We start from the raw sequence: 22,733 nt of genomic DNA, 5'->3' as shown, positions 1-22,733 counted from the left end.
AGTGAATTAACTCTCCTTTTTTTTACCCCCTTTTTTGAGCTCGTAAATGTTAACCTCAGAAGTGCCTCAGATTCTTCCATTGAAATAAACTTGAACTGACAATAGCCAGATGATGTAAAATTGAAACTGAAATCCTATCCTTGGCCCATCCCATGTTCTTCCCCCTCGGTATTAGAGGAATCATAGGAGAGTTAGTGTTTTCATTGTACGTGAACTGTAATATTTGGGCAAAGCAGGGCATATAAATTTCTTACTGCCAGGAGAAAGCAATTACCAGCACAGAGAGGATAGCTGGCAATAAATAAACAAAACTATGATAGATAGTGAATTTAAAGATTTATTTAGAATGACTTAGCTTATCAAAAACAGGCCTTTATATTTATCATATACCTTCATTCTAGTTTCTTAGTAGAAAGGCTAATTATGTCACCAGGCTATTTTTTTGTACGTTATTTTAAAATAAATAAATAGGGATATGTTATATTGTGCCATTAAACCCAAAAAGGAAACTTAGTTGCACACAGCAAAACAAACAAATAGCGCTTTGAAAATGCACTAAACCTGGTGTTAACCTTATGTGAGTATAATGGTGTCATTTATCAAGTCCCATATTATGTCTGAGTGCACCGTGAGTTAGGTATTATCCTACCTTGCAGATGAGAAAGATCAGCTCACCTGGTGTTGACACTCCACTGTCTCTGAGTGGGAACCCGAATCTATCTGATTCCAAAGGCAGTAGTGCTCTTGACTTTCGTAATGTACCACCTCTTCCAGGTTGAACCCTTCCCAGCAGCCCCACAGCCATGTCCAACGCCTTCTCTTTTATTTTGAAAGCAGTGTGTCATGGGAATCTTTGTGGTTCTGGAGAGAAAGCAAGAAGGAATTTTCGTATTAGGTAATTTCATCCAAGCCTAACCCTAATCCCACCCCCCAGCCCAGCCCCAATCCCAACACTAAGGGTTAGAGAGGGAAGGAACTTAGAGTCGATAGAACTGTGAAGCACCTTTCAGGGTAAAAATAATAATTCTTATAATTCCTCACACCACGTCTGTCGGTGGGCCTACTCTCTGGAACTCAGACGGAAGAAAGTTAAGAAGTGGGACTCTAAGATGTGGTTCATCTGAGACTGGCAATTAATATCTTGTCATCATTATAGAATTCAAGTGCAGTATATTAAAGTCTATTAAATCAAATTATTTTTTTGAGGAAGTTCTCTAAATGTTGCTTACGCAGACATTGACCTTTTCTTAGATGCTAGCAATACTTTAAGGAGCTACAGAGTCAAACCCCCAATGGAAAGAAATAATTTTGCTTCAAAAGGCAGTTAGAAAATAGGAAAACAAATTAAAGTCTAAATGATGAAAACTGAACTCTTCATGACTTGAGGAATTACAAGTGAAAAGTACAGGTAATGAGCTTCCTGTGTTTGAGGAGGCAAATTTAAACATATATAAAAAATCACTAATATATTAAAATAGCCTCTCACCACCCAGAATTAATTATGTCATAATAAATAGTAATAAAATAATAATTAAAAGTTTTTTATAAACTTTTTTTTTCTGTTGGGGAAAGATAATCAGGTTTATTTATTTATTTTTTAATGGGGATACTGGGGATTGAACCTAGGACCTCATGCATGCTAGGCATGCACCCTACCACTGAGCTATACCCTCCCCCCTTAATAACTAAAAGTTTTTATCACAAATCAATACAAAGCTGTAGCCCCCATGTGACCACCACTCACACCATTGACCTCCCCTGAGGCACCAGTAACTTTATTTTTTCAGTTTTGCTTTCACATATTTTTATAATATATACTCATAAACAATATGTGGAACTGTTTTGTGTGCATTAAAATTTTTAATTAAATGGCATACTCTACAGTATATTTCCCAGAGTACTTTTAGAGAACTCAAAACTACTTGATGTTTGCTGTCATTAAGATATATTAAGCTTAACTCATTCCTTTTGCCCAGTGAATAGCATCTGCCATGAGTATACCCCGTTTGATCTATCCATCCTACTCTTTGTGACAGTGCGCCTCATCCTGTGTGAATATCCCAATACATGGCTCATCAGAAAGGTGTGAATTGTCCCCAGGGAACAGAGCTGGAAGGGGTTGTGTAGGTCTTTTCCCATTTTACTGCAGTCTGCCAAACCAGCTGTGTGGAAGAGATGCTCTGTTTTTCAAATGTAGTACCACTATGAGACCCATTTTATGAAGACCTTTTATTTTTTTTTTTTTGAAGTTTATCACTGTTAACCAAGGGTTCTCAATTTAAGATCTACGGGCCAAATCTGGTTTCCTGCCTGTTTTTGTAAGTTGACTTTTATTGGAACCTAGCCTCACTCATTCATTTATGCACTGTCCATGGCTGCTTTCATACTGTAATGTCAGCATTGAGTAGTCACCACAGAGACCATCTGGCTCACAGAGCCCAAACTATTTACTCTCTGGCTCTTTACAGAAAAACATTTGCTGACCCCTGAAATTATGGTATTACCTATCGTCACTCTGTTCACTGTTTTGCTTTTTTAAATTATCTAATATTCAGCCACATAAATAAATAAATAAGTAAAATGACTTCAGAATGTGATCAAAGCAATAGAAGATGGTGATGTGTGTTGAGGTGATGACATTAGATAGGTGATGGAGAGAGTCTGGGGAGATGCCATATGAACTGAGACCCAAGAGATAAGAAAACCAAGACTCAGAGAAGTTATGTGATTTGTACACAGTCACACTGGTTGTAAGTGGTAGAAGTGAGGTTTAAATTCAGGAATAATCCCAACCATAGAAGGCCCTTTCCTCTGTAGTACAGCTGTCTTCATGTATTCATGCAAACACAATACCAAGAAGATACGTAAGTGTTGAAGCAGAGAAGCAGAAGCAAAATGGTTTAGTTCTTCCAGACTTGGCAGGCCAGAGACGGGGTTCTGATGTGTTGACATTTGGAATCAGTACTGATGACTGGGTTTGAATCATAGCCCCAGCACTAACTTGGCCGAATCACTTCAATTTGCAGCCTTTATTGTTTTTTGGTGGGGTGGAGGTGGGAGGGGACTGTCTGTAAACTGAGGAGGGTGTCTGAATGATCTCCGTGGGCTCTTCTGGCTCTCACTTCCTATGATGCTGTGACTTTAGGAGGTGGCATTTGATCTGGGCTTTGGAGGGTGGGGTGATTTTGACAGGCTGCCTTGTAAATGAAGGAAAAAGGTATTCCAGGTGGTGAGAACAGTTTGAGCAAAAACACAGTGGCTAGTAACTGTAGAAAGAATTCTGAGAATGGTGTATAATGGTCTGATTTGACAAGGCTAGAGTTTAATCCTGCAGAAGACAGGGGAGGCAAGAGGCATCCGGAGGCCCCGTGGAGCTCAGGGAGGGTCTGAAAGTTATGCTGAAGAGCTGGGGCATTTTCCTTAGAATTAGAGGATCTTTTCTTGAGCATTTCTGTCTAGTGACTGGCCTCTCTCTCTCTGAACAGTCCCAGTGGTGGAGACTTCTGTCGACCACCTATTCCATTTTCAGACAGCTCTAAGTATAAGAAAGTTCTTCCTTACATTGAGTCAAAGCTTATGGGTTCTAGTTATACTTTTTCCAAGATGTAGATAATGAAAAGTCACTGGAAGATTTTAAATGGTAGAGGAGTAGGTTCAGGGATATATGATCCAAAAGCCTGAAGTAGACCTGTGGCAGCACACATATGATATGTACCCCCAGTGCTCACCCAATGAAGATTACTTTTAAAAACCTTTGAAAAGCAGTCCGTTCATCAAATATGTGTTGAGCGCCTATGATAGGTCAGTTTCCAAAAACCTAGTAATAAGACAGAGTTTCTGCTCTCACACTCTTCCCAGGCTCATGGGGAAGATGGACCAGTAGACCTCTGTGGGTGAGGATTCTGGAAGTTTGGGGTAGGAGTCCTTAACCTGGCAGGTGGAGCATAAGAGGTCAGGAGTCAGGGGGCAGGCAGGTAAGGTTTCCTGGAAGTTGAGGAACTGACTTGATTGACCCATGAGGCTGAAGGGAGACCACCCAGGGGTGGAAACATGGAGATAAAAACACGAGTGAATGTGGCCTGTTTAAAGATCTGAAAGCCATTCTGTAGCGAGATGTGGTGTGTGTATAGTGATTGGCTAGGAGTGAGGCTGACCCAGTAGACAGACAGACATTGGTCATGAGGGGCTGTGTTTGCCATGCTGAGGATTTTATATCCTGAATTTGATGAGAAACCAATATTCTTAAAAATAGTTTTTCCTCCCTCATTTATACAATATAAATATACCCCTTTAAAAATATTAAAACTTATGGCAAATATGAAGGAGGAAATAAAAGTCACCTCACTAACCAGAAAAACCACCGTTAAAACATTTTGGTATATTTCTAACCAAGTATGTTTTTATGCATAGATATAGAAGAAAAGCATGATCTTATTTGTAAAATATGGTTTGTATTTTGCTTTTTCTAATGTAATGTGTGTCAGCATTTCCCAGACCATGCCATTAACAGTTACTTGCGAATTTAGCTACTAATGACTACGTAGCATGGCCCCAAAGACGACTCTATCTTACACTTAAATGCCTTATAATGGGTTAAAATTTTTTATGTTGCTTGCATTTTTCATTATTATAGATAATGTTTTGATAAACATGCTTGTTGGTAAATTTATATTCACATCTGCCTCTTCCCTTGGGGTAGGTCCAGCCACATTAGCAGTTGCCTTTAAACAGGGTCACTCTGGACTCAGGTGTGTTTATTTGAAAAGCCGTTATGACAGCAATGTGAAGGGTGGGTTGGAAAAGGTGATCCGGAAGGATGCTATTGGAGCAGTTTAGGCGTGTGTGAGGGCGTAAACTAAGTTATTGGCAGCAAGGTCAGAGAAAAGAAGAAATGGTTAATGATTCATGAGGTGTTTGCATGTTTTATATTGGTTGATTGTTTGCATGACAGAGCTTTCTTCGAACTTGATGAAAGCTACCAGCATTTTTTACATATTAATTCAGGGGTTTGGGGACCTCTAAAGTGGCTATAGTGGGTGGGGCGAAGAGGTTAGTAGGGGTTAATAGTTCTCTTTTCCAAGATAGGAAATACCATGGCGGAAGAACAGGGTTGAAGGGTTGGCTTGGGGAGGAGAAATTTATAAACCCGGTATTAGATGTATGAGGTAAAACTGTCAGAGAGAGAGTTTATATATTGATGTAATGGCATAGGAGAGAGGTCAGAGCAGGATGTGGAAGCCATCCCCACAAAGATGGTGGTGTTGAGACCCTGGACACAAAAGTTGTCCTGGAGATCAGGGTGTTTATGCAGGGAGTACTTGGGACATAACCAGGGAGACCACTTACCTAAGTAGCAGACAAGAGGGAAACTAGAGAAGGAGCTAGGAGATAAGTATGAAGAAAACCAGAAGAGAATGGTGTTGAGGAAGCCAAGAGAGACAGGGTTTCAAGGAAAAAGTCATCAAACTGTCAAATGTTGCAGAGGTCAAGCAAGAAGAGCACTGGAGGGCGTCCACAGGAGCAATTTCAGTCACCTGTAAATGTGGGATGAGCAGATTCAGAGGAATTGTGGGGCTGGAAGCCAGATCGTGGCTTGTGTTGAGGAGTAAAGGGAGCCGAGGGAGTAGCGTGCTCACACCGTTTTTCTAGGAGAGCTTGTTGTGAAGAGCTGGAGAGGGCCAGGTGACAGCTTGAGTGAGACGGGGCAGCGCAAGGCTCACTTATTCTTCTTGTTTACATTAAAGAAGCAAAGCTAGATTTCCAAATTGTCGTATGACTTCGATTACCTCTCCAACATTTGTTATTTGCCATGTTTAAAATCCTTTCACTGGTGGTTATTTTTTGGAAATGGTATATATTCTGTCCAAGTTCCCAGTGAAAGCATTGCTGCCCAAACTCCTAGCATCTTACTTCAAGTTCTGTTTAAACAAGCCGAGACCTCCATGTTTGCTCATAGTCTCTTTGGATTTTAATTAGACTTCCCTCTCAGTTTTTAAGCTTCAGCCCAGTAATATTTGGAATTATAGCTTTTAAATTACAGAATAGGACTTGTGTCCTTGAAGTCTGACCTTTACCTGAAGCATTGGTCAAAAATGGTAAATGTTTAAATGTTACAGTTTAGAGAATGTCTTTATTGTGTTGCCAAATGCTGATTGACAGAGAGATTTAATTCTAACAAGCTCTAATTAGAAAGAGAGGAAAAAAATCAAAAGGTGATGTCGACCAGAATCAAAGTGAACCAGAACAAGAAATACTTTTATTGGTTGCAGAACATCAACAATGTGTGATACAGTCTTGTTCACTTCCTTTACTAGCAATGAAAATACTGCAGGCTTTCTCTAGGGGGTTCAGTCAGGCTTATTGAACTCATAATCTTTTTGATAGGTGTTATTTGTTGGTAATATGATGCTTTGGAGCTGCAGAAAATTATTTACTTTTAGAGATATACTAAATGATTCTTGGCTTAAAAAATATGCAAATGTTTCTAACTTGGAAGAAATGGATGTCAATGTAGTATATACACTGGTTTCTTAAACAGTAAATTAGCCTGTTTTTTGAATATTATTTCAGTATAATCACTTTAAAGATGTTGACATCAAAAAAGAGGTATCACTTTTTTTTTATAGGTCTTTGTGTTATAATAGAAAAGTAATCCATTTAGGAGATTAGGTAGAGGATATATGCATATACATCAAAACATACATACACATACATATAAATACGTGTGTGTGCGTGTGTGTGTGTGTGTGTGTGTGTGTGTGTGTGTGATTTTGCTTTATAAAGAGCCTGGTGGTTTTTTTCCTTAAGGTGAGATATACCCTTCTCAAAAATAATATTTTATTCTGAAATTCTTGGTCCTTTCTTCTTGCTGTTTGCTTTCCAGTGAGGTTCAATATTATATCTTTTAACTCCTTTTGGACCTCTCTTCCTGCCTATGCTGTCTAGAACCTTGAGGCCATTCCTTTAATCCTTTCACCATTTGAGCCAGCTCTCTTGCTCTTTGACTTTTTACTGAATCTAATTCAGTCTTCCCAGGCTCAGCCTCATCATTTGACATCTTTGCCCCTGTACCTGGGTTGCTGAGCACTGTCAGCTGAAACTTGACAACCATGCCCATTGTAGCCTTTGTAAATTCATGGTCTCCGTTTCTGTTAGGCCCCCAAGACCTTTGCCATCCTCGATTGTTCTACACTTTCACCCGTGCCTTCCTGCTTCCTCCCTCCACCTAGTCCCTCAGTCTCAGAAAATAATCTTGACTCCTGTTTTATTGAGACTACCAGGCAGGAACTCCTGAATATCTCTTCTTTCACTACCGTTCCCTGTCACTACCTGCCGATTTTCACAAAACCATATCACCTTCTAGTTTTTTTCCTACTTTTTCTCCTTAACTTTGTCTCCAGACTGCTCAAAAGAGTAGTGCCTTTCGCTTACCGTTCTACTCTCTGGCTTCCATCTAAACTGCAAACTATTAACACCTATGAGATAGTTTTCAATCTTCACCTTATTTGGCCTTTAAGGCAGTTTAACATCATTCAGCACTACCTCTAAGCATCTCCCTCAATGTTCAGGAAAACTCCTCACTGTTGGATTTTCTCCTACCTTAGGTTCTCACAAATTCAAAGTTACCGTTTTTCCAAAGTAGCAGGAAAAAATTTAAGCATTTAATGCTTTACAGCATAATAATTGATGTGAATGCTTGTAATTCAGTATTAATTATACTTCTAAAATTATATTATACTTTTATAATAAATAAATATATTATAGTTTAGTATTCGTTATACTTAAAAAATAAAAAACATATATTAATTATTCCTTGGTTTCTTCTTTCCTAGTTAATGAAGGAGTTCCCCCTCCTGAGCATGTTCAACATCCATGAAAACCTTTTAGAAGCCCTCCTGGAACTGCAAGCATATGCTGATGTTCAGGCAGTCTTAGCAAAGTATGACGGTAAGTCCTTAGGTATTTTTACCCACTTGAGTGTTCCTCTCTCCCTGATGTATTTCAGTGATCAGGTCGGAAATACCATTTCAAAGAGCACAGCATTTCCACCTGATTTCTGTGGTCAGGAATCACTCAGAACCTCTGCAGGCAGCACAGACCCTGTTGAGACAGCTCTGACTGTTCAAGCTCCTGCTCTGACCCCACGTCGCTTGACTGTGACCACTGCCTGTCGGTCATGGTGATCCTGTGAAACAGTACAGAACAGCTGGTAGCTCCTGCTGCAAACCTCGTGACGGCTCAGTACCTTAAGATAAAACCGTGTCCCCTTCATCCCAGGTCTTCTCCTCGTTAGCAGAATAACCCCCGTTTCTTCACATGAGAGGCTTTGCAGCCCCTTTGCCATTCTAGTTTCTTACCCACGGGTAAATAAGTAAAGCTTATTCCATTCTGCTTGTTCCTAATAAACCAGAAAAACCAGCAGACACATCCTAGATATTTGAAAACTCTTCTGCTCATATTGCCATTGCCTGAATTCACTATTTGATTAATTGTGGAAAAATTTTCTGCATAATTACCTACCATGACCTAGCTACTGGAATCTCTGCAGAATTTCATACTCTTCTGCCGTATTTCATCAACTCTTCCCCTAAAATAAATATATTTGCTTATAAAATGGATGTTAGGGAGTGATTACTCATATCACATGATCATTTATTACTTTAGAAAATATTCTTTCTTAAGTAAGCATCTTCAGTGCGTTTAAGGAATTATTCAGGTCAAAATTTCCAGGAATTTATACAGAGCAAACTCTAGTATTTGAGTCTTATTTTTCACATACAGTTCTTCATAAGGAATCTCTGAAATAGGTTAGAGTTGTTACCCTCTACAGTTGGAGGAATTGAGGCATCATGGTGAGACTGTTTTCATTTTGTTTTGTTGTTAATTCTTTCTCGAACTGATGGAAACTGAAAGCCTTCAGCCAGCGATGGAATCACTTGGCCTGTGCAAACATGAGCACCCTATGTAACAAGATACATGCTACCTAGTATGGATGTGATTTTAGAAAGAGAAAAGTATTTGTGATGTATTTTATAGTAAACAGAATAAAGACTGTTTGGCCTTCATGTCAGCTCACTTTTGTTCTCTGTTTATATGCTGGAATCTCACTGTTGGGCTGACCTTGGGAGTCTAAGCCAGGAGACTACCTTAGAGGCAAAATGCTCATCCTTGGAGGGGCTTTTGGTACTGAAGGAACCCAGCACATGGGTTCAGGTGGCCATGCGCTTTTCCAGGTGCCACCCCATAGCCGTCAGTGTCATAGCAAGGCCGCTGTGTTCTCATCCCCAGTGCCGACCTGCACTCAACCTGATACATCAAGGCTTAAGAAAAGATTTAACCAACAGAGCCTTTGGGATTTCAAATCTCCTAAGGCTCCTTTCATGAAGATCTCAGTTCATTACAGAAATCATCAGCTTTGCGTTACAAGACTGATTGTAAAATAAAGAAATGAACTCATTTGGAGCTTTCTGTCGTCTCTCTCTATCCCGTTGCACAGCCTCTGTTCCACAACAACCAAAAGCTGATTTATTAGATTCTGATAACATATGTTCACATTATTTGTTACAACAGCCTGTCCCACCCTCCACTAAAACTTGGCTCTCACTTTGCAAAATTCCTTTGTTGCAAATGGACAAACTCACCATACCAAGGCCCTTGTGTTAAGCTTTGTTTATGTTTGTACCTGGCAACAGAGATGATGTTCTTATTCATTATTCATGGAAAAAGAGCCTCATTAGTGGCAGGACACACATACTGTTGCTGAGATGCCTCGTTAGGGGTTTTGAATTCAGCAGTTGTCAATAGACTGCAGATGACCTAACCCCAGCTGAATTCTGTTTTGGTGCAGACTTGGCTTAGGCCTGTGTCATTTACAGTAGAAATATAATGAAGTGGCTGGTGAAGTTACTGTTCTTGAGGAGTGAATTGCAACCACACAAGACTATTAAAAACATGACTTATTCCTCACCCAGGACCAAAAAGTGGGCTTTTTCAAGTTCATCCTTGCTGCTTTTCCTGGAGACTGAAAGGACTTCGACCCGGTTCTTGTCCCACTTTCTGGCCCTACGCAAGGAAGTGGGTGCTTTGAGGGCCTGGAGTACAGACAGCAATTGGGGCGCCCTGTTCTTCACCCTGGTTCAGATGTCGTTACTCTAATCCATGAGATTCTGGAGACAGCACTTTGAATCCCAGCCTCTCCATCCCTCTCCATAGAGCCACACCCAGAGCAGCAGAATTCTATGTTATCTTTGCAAATTGGAATGCTCTGGTTGGGTAGCTGTTTCTTGGATGGTTTATGGGTACAGCAATCCTTCTTTATTACGTTTGCTAGGTGGATGAATTTTTTAAGTAGTGTGTTGGGAAGTGACACAGTGGGATTAGTGCTGCTTTTCTGACCTTTGCAAAAAGGATTTAGAAATATGGCAAAGCACGTGGGAAAAGACACAACATGTTCTGAGGAAAGGAAGAAGGCAACATGTATTCCCTTTGCCTCAGTCTTCTTTTTTTTTTTTTTTTTTTTTTTTTTTTTTGCTTTGACTTCTAAAAGTGACAGTCACAAAGTCCTTTTACAGTGATGGCTTTGGAAACCCTGGATTCTTAGTAGGATTACCAGTTAATTGGTCACACCTCCTTGTAAACTGCAGTCTGAGTTTGATTTTTCCCTTGAGATAACTTCTGAGCTTATATAATTTCAGCCATTAGTCTGAAATGCTGTCTTGCTATCCTCAGGAGTTTTCATGATCTTCTAATTTTTAATATGTTAACCAACATTCTAGGTGGGCAGTTTTTACCCAGGGGTTGGTCCTAGTTTTGGAAGGTCCTTCACACAATAACTAAAAAGTCAGCAGCAGCGGCAGCTAGCATTGAGTTCTTGTAATGAGTCAGGGTCAGACCAGGTTCTTAGCTCTACGTGGATGAGCTCATTTACTTTCAGTACAAGCATGTGAGGTGGACACTCTTAGCCCCATCTTATAGCTGTAGTAACTGGTACAGAGAGACGTTAAGTAACTTGCTCAGATGAAGAGCCCAGGATGTCAAAGTAAAGCCGTGGAGATGCTGTGTTGTGAGAGAAAAGAGATTAGCTGAGAACAGTCTTGATTCAATGAGAATGTGAATTCTATGAGGAAAGGAAAGTCAGCATAACAACTGAGGCAGTCTGACCCCAGGCCCATGCTCTTAGCCATCACACTTCCACTGTCTCTGCTGTTGGAAGTATTTTTAATTGTTTTTTATTAACGCTGTTCTTGTTGTTGTTATCATTTGCTACAATTTGTTAAGAACCTACCATGTGCCCGCACTTTATACACATTACCTGTAATACTTACACTGTCCTTGCAAGGATGTAGTTATTCCATTTTAGTAGGTGCAGAAACTGAGGCTTGTGAACTTAAGTAACTTTGAAGACCACATTCCATGGAAACTGCAGAACTGAGATGCAAATTCAGGTCTAGCTGGCTCTAAAAGCCCATGTGTTTTTCATAAACGTAAGCCTTGCTCAAGTAACTTTCCCTCTCTCCCTCTGCTTACAAAGGCATGAGTTAGGCGAGCTGGAGCCGTGATGCAGAATTTCAGTGATGCCAAGTTGTCTTATAAGATTCTTTTGTAATCATTCCTTAAGTACCGGGTATACCTATGTTTGCTTATCTTTCTGAAACTGTCTTCAAAATAGGGCTTTCCATCTTCAATCAACTTGTGCCTGATTTCTTTAGTCATAAAGGGAATTTGATATATGGTGTTCATTTAATTTGAGATTTATCTTCTCTTTTTCAGTCATACATTAGCTATAAAGACAGAAATGTTTTTAAGATCATTAGGTCATCAGAACCTTCTTTTAGAAGCCATTGACAAAGTTATTACAAGCTTTGGATTGCTTTTCAAAGAAATTTATAGGCCACCTAGGTTGAAAGCCTGTGTCTCAATGATTAGGGTGGTAATATGGAAAAGAATTCATGCATTTCTTATTCATTATCATTTGTGCATTTCAATTTTAGAAGAATCTCATACAGCAAGTGAATACCAGTGTAAGTGCTACCTTTGTGAGAGTTTCCTTTGGGAGTGTCTAGTTCTGTCTCTAGTTAGTGATCCCTGGGGATGCCAAAGGCAGTCACTGTGAGGGTGGCGAAGACTAGCTCTGGTGCCACCTTGCTGAGGTCAGGCTCCAGCTCTGCCTTCCACTGGCTGAGTGAACTTCAGACTTCCATTTCTTTCTCTGGAAGTGGAATTGTGGCTTAGAAAGCCTCAGTAACTTGCCCAAGGTCACACATTTGGGAATTTGTTGTGAGGATTAAAGCAGTTAATACATGGGATGTGTTTAGAACAGTGTGGGGCACACGGTAAGAATTCAGTAATTATTATAAAGAGCCAAGGTGACCACTCCTGAATTTCACCATTGTTCTCAATCCATTTTGTTCAAACGGAAAACCATATAGAAATGTCACTTAAAATGAGAACATAAGTGCCCAGCCTTGTGCCCGTCTTCTGCTAAAAAGGTGTTATGGCCCATTATTATAATTAATTATGGATCTGATAGGACATATGTATAGATATTTGATAAGAATGGAAATGCTTAGTTTTAATCTATAAACAATTCTTAAACATTTGGAAAGCTGAAGAATAAAAAAATGTCAAAGATTTTGCTCCTGATCAAAAGACAAACTGTTTCAGCCTTGGGGCAGTTTGCACTAATGGAAATACAAATCCAAGCTCTTTTGGATATTTACTCCATTAGGTCATTTAGTGATTGCCCTAGATTTGGGGGCAGAAACTTCCCTGTGAGGGATGACTAGTCTTTTTTGTAGTCACTAATGTTATGTAAGTGCAAAAACTATATCAAGACCATTTTTGCTGGTGCCATCAAGCCTGTCCTAAACCAGCATCATTATCTACCATCTGGTAATGTGCAGAGGGTATACTTTCAAGAACAGGACATGTTTGTAACATTGAGGGAAAGACTTTCATCCCAGTAGATTGAAAACAGAAATTCTAAAGAAAGCACGAAGGAATCACTCTAGTTGAGACTGTTGAGAGAATAAGCTTTTTGGTGATCATTGTTTTGCAGAGGCAGCATGTAGTTATAAGTAAGAATTTTGTACACTTTGTTCATTGCCCAAGGCCATATAACTAGTACAAGTTACTCAACTATCATCTTAGCTCCTCTGAAATGGTCACTGATACCCTGTCTTTTGGTTAGGCTGTTTTCCATTTGTGTTTGTAGAATAGGTAAAAATAAGAGGGATTTGAGTTGTCAGGAGAACCAGTGAATAAAGTCTGTATTCAGGCTGTTAGTGTCACGCTGCCCAGACCTCCAGAATGGTGCTTTTCAGTCAAGTATAGGTGCAGATGTAAGTTTTGAGGCCCACAAGCAGCTTCTGAGACACAGCTACTACAGAATTAGGCTGTATTTGAGAAAGAAGTTTTGAAGTACCTTCAGTCCCTAGTGACGGGCTCTAAACCTAGTCCAGCTCCCTTCGCTGGCCTGGCTCTTCTGGAAAAGATCAAGGATACCAGGCAAATGTTGAAGAGAATCCTTGTGTAAAAGAATGGCAAATAATCGCATTGCTGCTTCAAAGAAGAAAATAATTATCAGCACTGATACCACATGGGCTCTGGCTTCAGGTTGGTAAGCACAAGTCACTGAGACATGATGGCCCTGTATAGCTTTGCAGTGGGTTCCCTGCTGACTTGGAAACCAAGAGGTAGAGCAGTCAAGAGGACCAGGCCTTTGAGGTTACAGAATGATTGGCTGTCATACTCTACATGCATTTAGCAGGAATTCTGTGCATAGATGTTATTTCAGTAAAGACTATGCGTAAAACTTCCTTGTCTCTGATGATGGAAGACATTTTATGAATGCATATATCTGTAGTTCACAGAGCTGGCACATGAACAAACACGCTAAATCTGTATTGGCTTTGGTAATCCTTGCTGCCCAGTGGCCATAATTTACCAAGGTCACATCCCTCCCTAGCTGGCCATTACTATCACATAAACTGCCATATTTGGCTCCAGGGCACCAGCCACAGAAGAGCCTTCTGCACAGTGCTTCTCTGGTAATCCAATCCAAAAGTTGCAAATAACATCTGGTGTTTGGCTTTGTAGCATAAGATAAATGTTTCTGTGTTGTCTGCCCCTCCCCCTGATCCAAATTACTAAGCTCACGTAGTCTATCTCAGTTGACTCATTGAACTCCCAGGTGGCACATCTTTTTGACGTTCTGGTGTATCAGTCCTTTTTATGTCTTCAGTGAAGTTTGTCCCTTTGGTTGAAAGGGAACCATAGATTGGCTTTTTGAAGGTGAGTCAAAAAGACTTCACACTAGAACCAAAAAAATCTAAGGACAGAATTCTACATTTCTGTGGTTTTCTTTGCATCATATCACAAATAGGAGTAAACTGAGAAATTTTATTGAAGACAGCCACAGTGAGAACAGTGTCACATAATGGTACGGTAATAAGATATGCACAGGAACAGGAAGGAGAAATGAATTGCGTTTTCAATAGTTTGTTTTTCACTGTTGTTTGGTTGGTTGGTCAGCTCATGGCTCCAAGCTTCAGGTATATCCATTGGTTGCCCGACTAAGGAAAGTGACACTTGATACTCTGTAATCTGAAATGGTTACAGAGAGTAATTAGATTAATCTTTTTCAAATTAATTCAGCAAGGATCTAGCAAGCCCTTATGCTGAAGATACTAACTTTCAGGTGCTTCCAGATTCAGAGATGAATATGATCTATTCTGTGTCTCCAAGAATCTTTCAGTCTAATGGAGAAAGATGTTAAAAAAAAAAGCATCCCATAGTGAATCAAGGTGGGATTAATGTGCTCAGTGAACAGTTTGAAACATGTTGTGGGGAGTACACAGAAGGAAATTCTTTGAGAGCAAGCCCTGTGTCCTCTTTTTGGACACTTACGTACTGGGAGAGATGTTCAGAGCATCTGTGGTGAACGCATGACTTATTAGACGGAGATGTACTATGCATAGTGTCCTTACCTGAGAGGTGCTTTGGGAATTATCTGCAGGCTGCTATCCTTGAAAATATTGTTTTAGGATTACAGATCTGAAATTGACCCTCAATCGGCCAATCTCTTGTATAGAAACAGTAATGATCCTTTTAAAATTATGTCTTGATTGTTATTACTGTAGATGAACAAAGGGAAATCAGGCAAAAAGATTATCACTGAAAAACTATCTAAAGTTTTTTGCCCCATAGGTTTTCTGAGACACATCAAATTGACAGTTTTACTCGAAATTATATGACTCTGTCCCAAGATTATTTCATTGAATTTCAAGGTTGCTCTTTTGAGCCCTTTATGATTTTTGAAAACTTAAGAGTCATCCTCCCTGAGGTGACCTTTTCTCTCAGCAGCATGTTTCTCATAAAGGGTCCTGGGAGCCAGAAGAGGTGTGGTTTGCCTTCCTTGTTTCTGGGCAAAAATTCTACTTTTCTTCAGCCTTGTCTCAGCTTTTACTCTTGCTTTCTTCCTGCCACACATTTCCATTCCACTGCTGTTTCAAATAGACATCTAGATGCAAAGCGTCAGTCCAATGTCATGCGTTCTGCTGGAATGCCATAAGCAAACATAAATGAATTATACATGCTGAGACATAACAATTTTCTGACTCCTTCTTAAAACACCCATCAACACTGATCACTTTTGGCTCCCAAAGGCTAAATTAGAAGTAAATGGTTGCATGTCAAAGGGAGCTAATATCAAGTGACTTGAGATGTTAGTATGTTAACTTAGGATTTTATTCAGCAAACACTGACCACCAACTATGTTTCAAACATTGTTTTGTCTTGTGGGTACAAAGTGATGAAGAAACATAGCTTTTACTCCTAAAGCACACCATGTAAGTAGGAGAGGGAAATAAGAGAACAGAAAATTGCTGTCGAGTGTAAAGACTGCAACAGAGTTTAACCCAAGATGGAAGGGACACTTCACCTGGGGTAGTGAGGGAAGGCATCCCAGTGGAGGTGGGATCTGAGCTGAGCCAGACAGTGAAGGTGCTGGAGGCAAAGAGAACGTATCAAAAGGTTCAGGGGGTAGGATGAACATGGCTTGTGTGGAAAACTCTAGTATCCCCCAGAGCAGAGAGATGGAGGAGGGCTGCAGCGACAGGTGGGGGGATGCACTGGGTGAGTTAGGTAGGGGCCAGACCTCAAAGAGCTTTGGGTCTAGTTTGGATTTTATTCTAAAGACCATGGGGAGACCTGGAGGTAATTTCAGCAGAGGAAGGGCTTCATTCTGCTCTAGAGTGAAGAGGATGGCACACTGGGTTCACACTCTGTTCTTCTTTGACTTGAGGTGATTGAGAGATGAAGGCACTAAGCCGTGAAGGAGTAGGTGCCGCTGGACAGGACGGGGAGTGATTTCAGACACTGCAAAGAAGCAGAGTTCTATCCTTCAGGGAAACATTTGCTAGCCATTGCTACATTTCCAACCATCAAGTATAAAAGAGTTGTTAGAGTTTGGTTTTTCTTCTTTAAACAACAAATGGGAATCCCAGGGCAGAAACTTTTTTTATTTCCCGGGTGATAAAAACTTTCTATTTTGAACTATAACCACTTAATTTTGTTTGCTCTCCGGTGATCTCGTAACTACAGGAAGTCAAGGCCTAGATAGACAGCATCATTCTTAGATAAACTGTCTTTCAGGGAGTGTAACTAGGATGTGATTGAGCGCCTGCCAGGGTTCACGTAGCCCATCAACACCTGTCTGCTTCTGCTGAGTCGTAACAATGACACAAGGAGAAAAAGAGTGGAAAGTGGGGAACAGGTGGACAGTCCACTGGTCTTCAGAGGTTGTGAATTTGGAGCTTGTGATGTGACACCTGCACGTGTCAGTCTACAAATCTCATTGTTAGAAGTAAAGCTTCTGGCAAATTGTTGCCTTGCTGACACTTTAATTACTACTAAAGTGGACGAAGCCTGAGAGCAATTATGCCCTGGGTTTAATTCTTACCAAAAAGGAAGAACCTTAGAGGAGAGCATGTTATAGCTTGTAACAGTAAAAGAAGGGAACATCAGGCACAGACATAGTCCTGAAACCTACAAACAAGAAAATAACAACACCAAAAAGTCACACCCTTTTTTAATTCAGAGGAAAGATAAATATGCACCCATTAATGGAGATGCAATAATTTACTGTGTGCTGACACTATTTGACGTAGGAGACACAGAGAGGTTTTTTAAGTGGAGATGGTTCAAGAAGGATGAGAGATTTGAAAAGATGAGATTACAGTTATTCCTAATGGGAAAAAAAGTAAAAATTAAACACAAGGGATTAAAGTTTATGAAAATATCAGGATGACAAATAGCTAAATAAGTATATACAAGAGAGGCAGACACCTGTCAACCTGTCAGCAGGTGTTCAGGGTGGCTAAAGTTCAGAGGAAGCAGAAGTCTCAAGACTTTAATTGTGAAGCTATTTCCCGAGCAAAATGATAAAGTAGAAGACAATGAGGATAAGGAGAATAGAAGCAAGTGCCACGCTGTCCGTGTGGGATGGTGACCAGCACACGGTATTGCAAGGCCAGTTCTGCCACTAGTTAGTTAGACGGCTCTTACGTACACTTTTAGCTTCTCTGGGCCTGTAGTTTTTCATCCATAAAATAAAACATTTTTGAGCGATGACCTTCACAGTTGTGTGCTGTTGTCCAGTTCTTCGATTTATCTTGTAGTACTACTATTTGGATCAGAAAGCAATGTATTAATAAGTTGATAAAAATATGCAACTATTCATTCCTATTTTCTATTTTCCCTCAACACTGATTTTGTTTTTTTTTAAGAATTTCTGCAAATAAGTCAATCCCAGCAAAATTCTAGAGGAGATGACTATGTGGTTTATGAACACTTAGGAAAGAAAAAGATGACTGAAGATCCAATGTGGATTTTCTGAGGAAGTTGTGCAGAATAAAAACAGATGAGACAGTGGATGTGAAAATACTTCTAGTCTATACAATAGTATTTAAATGTTTCTTATTAATTTAAATGGCTATTTTTAATATTTCTGAATTAGAGAAATGCCATAGATATATTTATATCTTTATTTAAATAAACACTTGATAGTATTTTTAATGTTATTTAAAACATTTGATGTTTATTTAATGTTTTTAGGTACAATGGAGCAATGTGATTGTAATACTGTTATACCAGTAATAAATAGTACAATTTAATGGTATAAATGGTACAATATAATTCCTATCATAATCATTAGTAAGTGGTTGCTCATAGATCATTACCATTGCAAATTTAGGGTGTTCTCCAGAATACAATTCCTGGATTCTCTCCTTGGTATTGCCATGGTCAGTATGTTTTTAAATCAGACCTTGTAGACAACATAGCACAGTTAAAAAGCATGTGCTGTGGGAGAAGCTCATATTTGTTCTAAGTATGTGATGTTGGCATATTTCTTAACTGTTCTATGCCTCACTTTTCCCATCTATAAAACAGGGCTAGCAGTAGGTCCTATCTCCTAGGGTTGCTCTGAGGATTAGATCAGATAACATGATAAGTGATTACCACCAGTACCTGGCACTTAATAAGCCCTTGATAAATGTTAGCAGCAATTTTGATGATGATAATGATCACATGGGGAGGAAGGTGTATTTGTGAGGTGTCCGGAGCAAAGCTGTGGGTGGTAGCTTGAGTCTGAACGATGACCGGTAGGCTGGAATGATGTGCTGAAGCCATCTAGATTTAATGGTTTAGATTGTATTTTAAGATTTAAAATTTAATGGAGTTAAATGTGAAACCCTATTTATAGGTTCAAAAATTCTCATGGCTAAAGTGAAAGAGAAAAGACCTGGATTTGGCTGAAATCAGTTTGAATAGAATCTGGGGGATTTTGTTGACCAGGCACTCCCTGGAACAACCCGGGAGTCCAGCTGCTCACCCTCAGGGCCATCTGAGCTGTATTCAGGGAGGAGTAGTGGCTATGGCCCCTCAGACCGAAGGTCAGGCTTCAGGGATTTGGAGATTATTTCCACTTCTGATTCTCATACTTTGAAACCACCCATGGCTCCATAACAAAAATAAGTGAGGAGTTCTGAAGAACATGTTGAGGGGCTAGAAGTATTTATTCTGGGAAAAATTAAGTTTAGAAGAGAGATTTTAACCATCTTAATATTTGAAAGGCCAACTTGAGAATCAGATTCTGTTTTGTTACATAGGACAAAAGCAGGAAGTAATTTTTACATGAGGATGCAAAGAGAGAATGGAGAGGGTCAGAGTGATAAAAGGCAGGCAAAACGTTAAGGAGGTTAGACTGAAGTGAGAGAAGACAGCTTTGGGGGGGCACAAGATTGCAGGTTTGGTCTTTTTTTTTTTTAATCTTTTTTATTGAGGCATAAATTACATAAAGCAACATGCACAAATCTTAAGTAGAGCTGGGTGACTTTTCTCTTATGAATACTCCTCTGTGATCACCACCCAGAAGTAACCATTTTTTTCTGATCTCTATCACCATATATTCATTTTGCAAACTTCATACAGCCACTTTAGAGCACTTTACCAGTTTAAACATACATCTGCCTTCTGGCTCCGCAATTCCATTTTCAGTTAACATACCTAAGAGAAAAGATTATATAGATAGATAGGTATGAATATATAGGTAGATATTAGAAAAACCATACATGAGAATGACCACAATAGCTTTCTTTATAATTGTCCAAATCTAGAAAGCAATCCAAATAGCCATTAACAAGAGAATAAACATATTGTGGTATATCCACATAATGAAATGCTACTAGCAATAAAAAGAATGGAGTACTGACACCTGCTACAACATGGATGAATCTTTGAAATATCATGTAGAGTGAAAGGAGCCAGACACAAACGCACACATGCTATGATTCCAATTGTATGAAGTTTAAGACTGTAGATTTTAAGGAAAGGCTTTCATGACATTTTGATTTTGCATGCCTAAGATACTTAAAGAAAGTTCTTCCCTTTTCATAAAAGAACCATATGAAACACAAGATGGCAAACATGTAGAAGGAAAATTAAACTAATGCCAGCAGCTCAGTTTTGCTTAAGTGAGAAATCTTTATTCAGTATTCCTTGTTTCTGCAATGAGTAATAGAATTATGTGATGTCTCATTACTTCCTTTTATTTCCTCCTTGGATTCTAATTCTTAAGGGGAATTTCTGGCCGTAATGGTAGCTACATGTCACTTAGAAAGACAGAAGGACACTGTACAGAGTTTGTTCATACAAAATTGGACTTAGAATGATTTTGAAAGTCTCAAATTAAAATTTCTGAATAAATTACTAGCAACTTTGGAAAGCAGCTGATTTGTTATTTCCTGCTCAAAACCTCTGATTCTACCATTTTTATCACTACTGTTAGCCATTCTGTTACCCTTATCTTTTTGTCCATTTTCCTAGTAGTAAAAGCATAAAATCCCCATGGTAGGCAGACAAATCTATGGAGGTAAAGAACAGATTAGTGGTCACTAGGGGACAGGTATGGGTGGGGAAGGTACAAATAAAGGGGAAGCATGAGAGAGTTCCTTTGAAACAGTTGTGTATTTTGATGGTGGTTGTGGTTACATGAATCTAGTTGTGGGATAAAATTGCCTAGAACCACACACACATAGGAGTGCACGTAAATGGTGAAAACTGAACCAGATCTGTAATTGACTTAATAGTACTTTACCAATGTTCACTTCTTGGGTTCTGATATTATTCTATAACTATGTGAGTTGTCACCATTTGAGGGAAGCTGAGGGAAGCTTCACAGAACTCTGTGTACTATAGTCACAACTTTCTGTGACCCTATAATTATTTCAAAATAATAAGTTTCAATAGTATAATAGGCAACAACAACCAAGCCTCAGCCTTTTTTTTTTTTTTGTTTAAATGAAAGAGGTAGTGCTCATGGGACAAGCAGCCCATAATATTTAGCTTTCTGCTAAAGACAGTGTATATGGTGCAGTTCATGCCTGATTTAGTCAGTTATTCAATTAAAAGATGGTTGACAAGTACACACTGCAAAAGGAATATACTAACTTTCATAAAGGTGTATAAATAAATCCACTAGATCTGAGGGCTGACAGCACTTTGTGTAAGTTTTCTACCTTTGTCTGTCTATACTGTGTGTCTGGCTCCACCAATGTATTTGCCCATGAACTTGCTTCAGACTGTAGAACAGAATTCTTCCATTTAGCATCACTGTTATCTTTTAAGAATTCACTTAATACATGTGCTTGACTGGAAGCTTTGGAAGTACAGATAAACAGTAGAAAAAAATTGCCTATAATTGCATCACCCAGAAATAAAAATTGTTGACATTTGGTATACATAATTCCAGGCTTTTTATCTCTGTGGATGTATATTGCTTTTTAAAAAATATGTGAAATCATAATTTTTGCAAACTTGTTTTACTTTACATCCTTAAGGCTAAATCTTCATGTATAGTCATAATGTTTTCCCTTAGGATAAAGTCTCAGAAGTTGAATTGCTGGGTAGGCAAAATGTTAAAGCTTTTGATTTATATTGCTGAAGATGTGTCATTTAAAAAAATATGTTGTAAACAAAAACTGTATTTGAAAACAAGATGCTTTACCTGAAGGGAAGTTTAGGATCAGCTTCTCTATAATGACTCATCCCTCCTTAGAGACAAATTGCCATTACCAAGTACATGTATTGCTTTGACAGAATTAAAACAAATATTGAAAATATATAAATAATTTATGCAAGAAATTTTTGCTGTTTTTAATTTTTGTTTAACAGTGAGAGCAAAACAATTTGCTAGAGTTAAAAAAAAATGGAAATAGCGTGCCACTAGTGGGGAATGGGGTACTTATATTTTTTCCTTTCCCCATTTGATATTGATTAAAATCTATTTTTTGTTTATTTTGTGTTTTAAGCATAATGATTATGCAGATATGCCAGCATCTTTACATATAATGAAGGAGTCGGTGTAAAAAAATTTTAAATGGGGAGAATGTATCACATTAGTTGTAATGTTGCAGAGTTGTGAATGTCCTGTCTATGAGGGTGAGGGGGGCTGGCTCTGGATTAAAGATCACCTTTGATTAGGCATCTCTAATATCCTGCTGGAACACCTTCGTCTTCTTCTACATTTCCAACTGAGTGAATGTATTCCTTTGCTTTATTAGGTAACCTTAAAAACAACCTGCTCTTTCTCATTAAGAAGCTAAATCCTTAACGTCAGGTTTTCTTTAGTGTATCAAGTGAGGCTCCATCTTGTGCTGCTACCTTCGAATGATTTTGATCATTGTTTTCAGTTTCAGCTCCTTTCTAGGACTAGTCATTTGTTCTAATGTCATAGAAGGGTGCTAGGCTGACACAGAAGGAACACAGATCACACCAGGAAGGGTGGATAATTTTTAAATGAAAGGTCTGAACTTAAAAAAAAAAAAAAAAAAAGGTCTGAACTTTCAGGTAGATTGTGTATTTTCTGCAGTTTTTTTTTTTTTTTTAATCTTCCAATAGCAATCAATGAGTGGACCCTAAAAACAAGATATGGTTTCTGGATTGATTTCCCATACTGGGAATGTTTGTATGTTGGAAAAGCAGCAAGACAAATTCATGAGTGTCTTACATTCTTTTTTTTTTCCTTAGTCATAAGCACACCATTTTATACTATGCATATGGTGCTGAAGTTTTGTTTGAGTGAGATCACGGTTACAAAGACTTCTTTCCCTTTCAATTCTGTGTTGTTATTCTATGATTATTTGCATTTTATCAGTGTCATTGAAATTTCCCTC

At 38.9% G+C, this 22,733-nt stretch overlaps 1 protein-coding gene across 9 annotated transcripts in view; it reads left to right on the top strand.

Moving 5' to 3' along the window:
• The window catches only part of ST7 (suppression of tumorigenicity 7), a 229,856-nt gene that overhangs the window by 164,564 nt on the left and 42,559 nt on the right, over positions 1-22,733 (top strand). For all 9 annotated transcript variants that reach the window (XM_064487407.1, XM_064487410.1, XM_064487413.1 and 6 more), the window contains one exon: positions 7,833-7,947. In XM_064487407.1, the coding sequence (XP_064343477.1) occupies positions 7,833-7,947 (115 nt within the window). The remainder of the gene's footprint in view (positions 1-7,832; positions 7,948-22,733) is intronic.

This window comes from Camelus dromedarius, chromosome 7, assembly GCF_036321535.1.
Source record: "Camelus dromedarius isolate mCamDro1 chromosome 7, mCamDro1.pat, whole genome shotgun sequence".
NCBI classification, from domain to species: domain Eukaryota; kingdom Metazoa; phylum Chordata; class Mammalia; order Artiodactyla; family Camelidae; genus Camelus; species Camelus dromedarius.
This window is presented reverse-complemented; position numbering and strand designations above follow the sequence as displayed.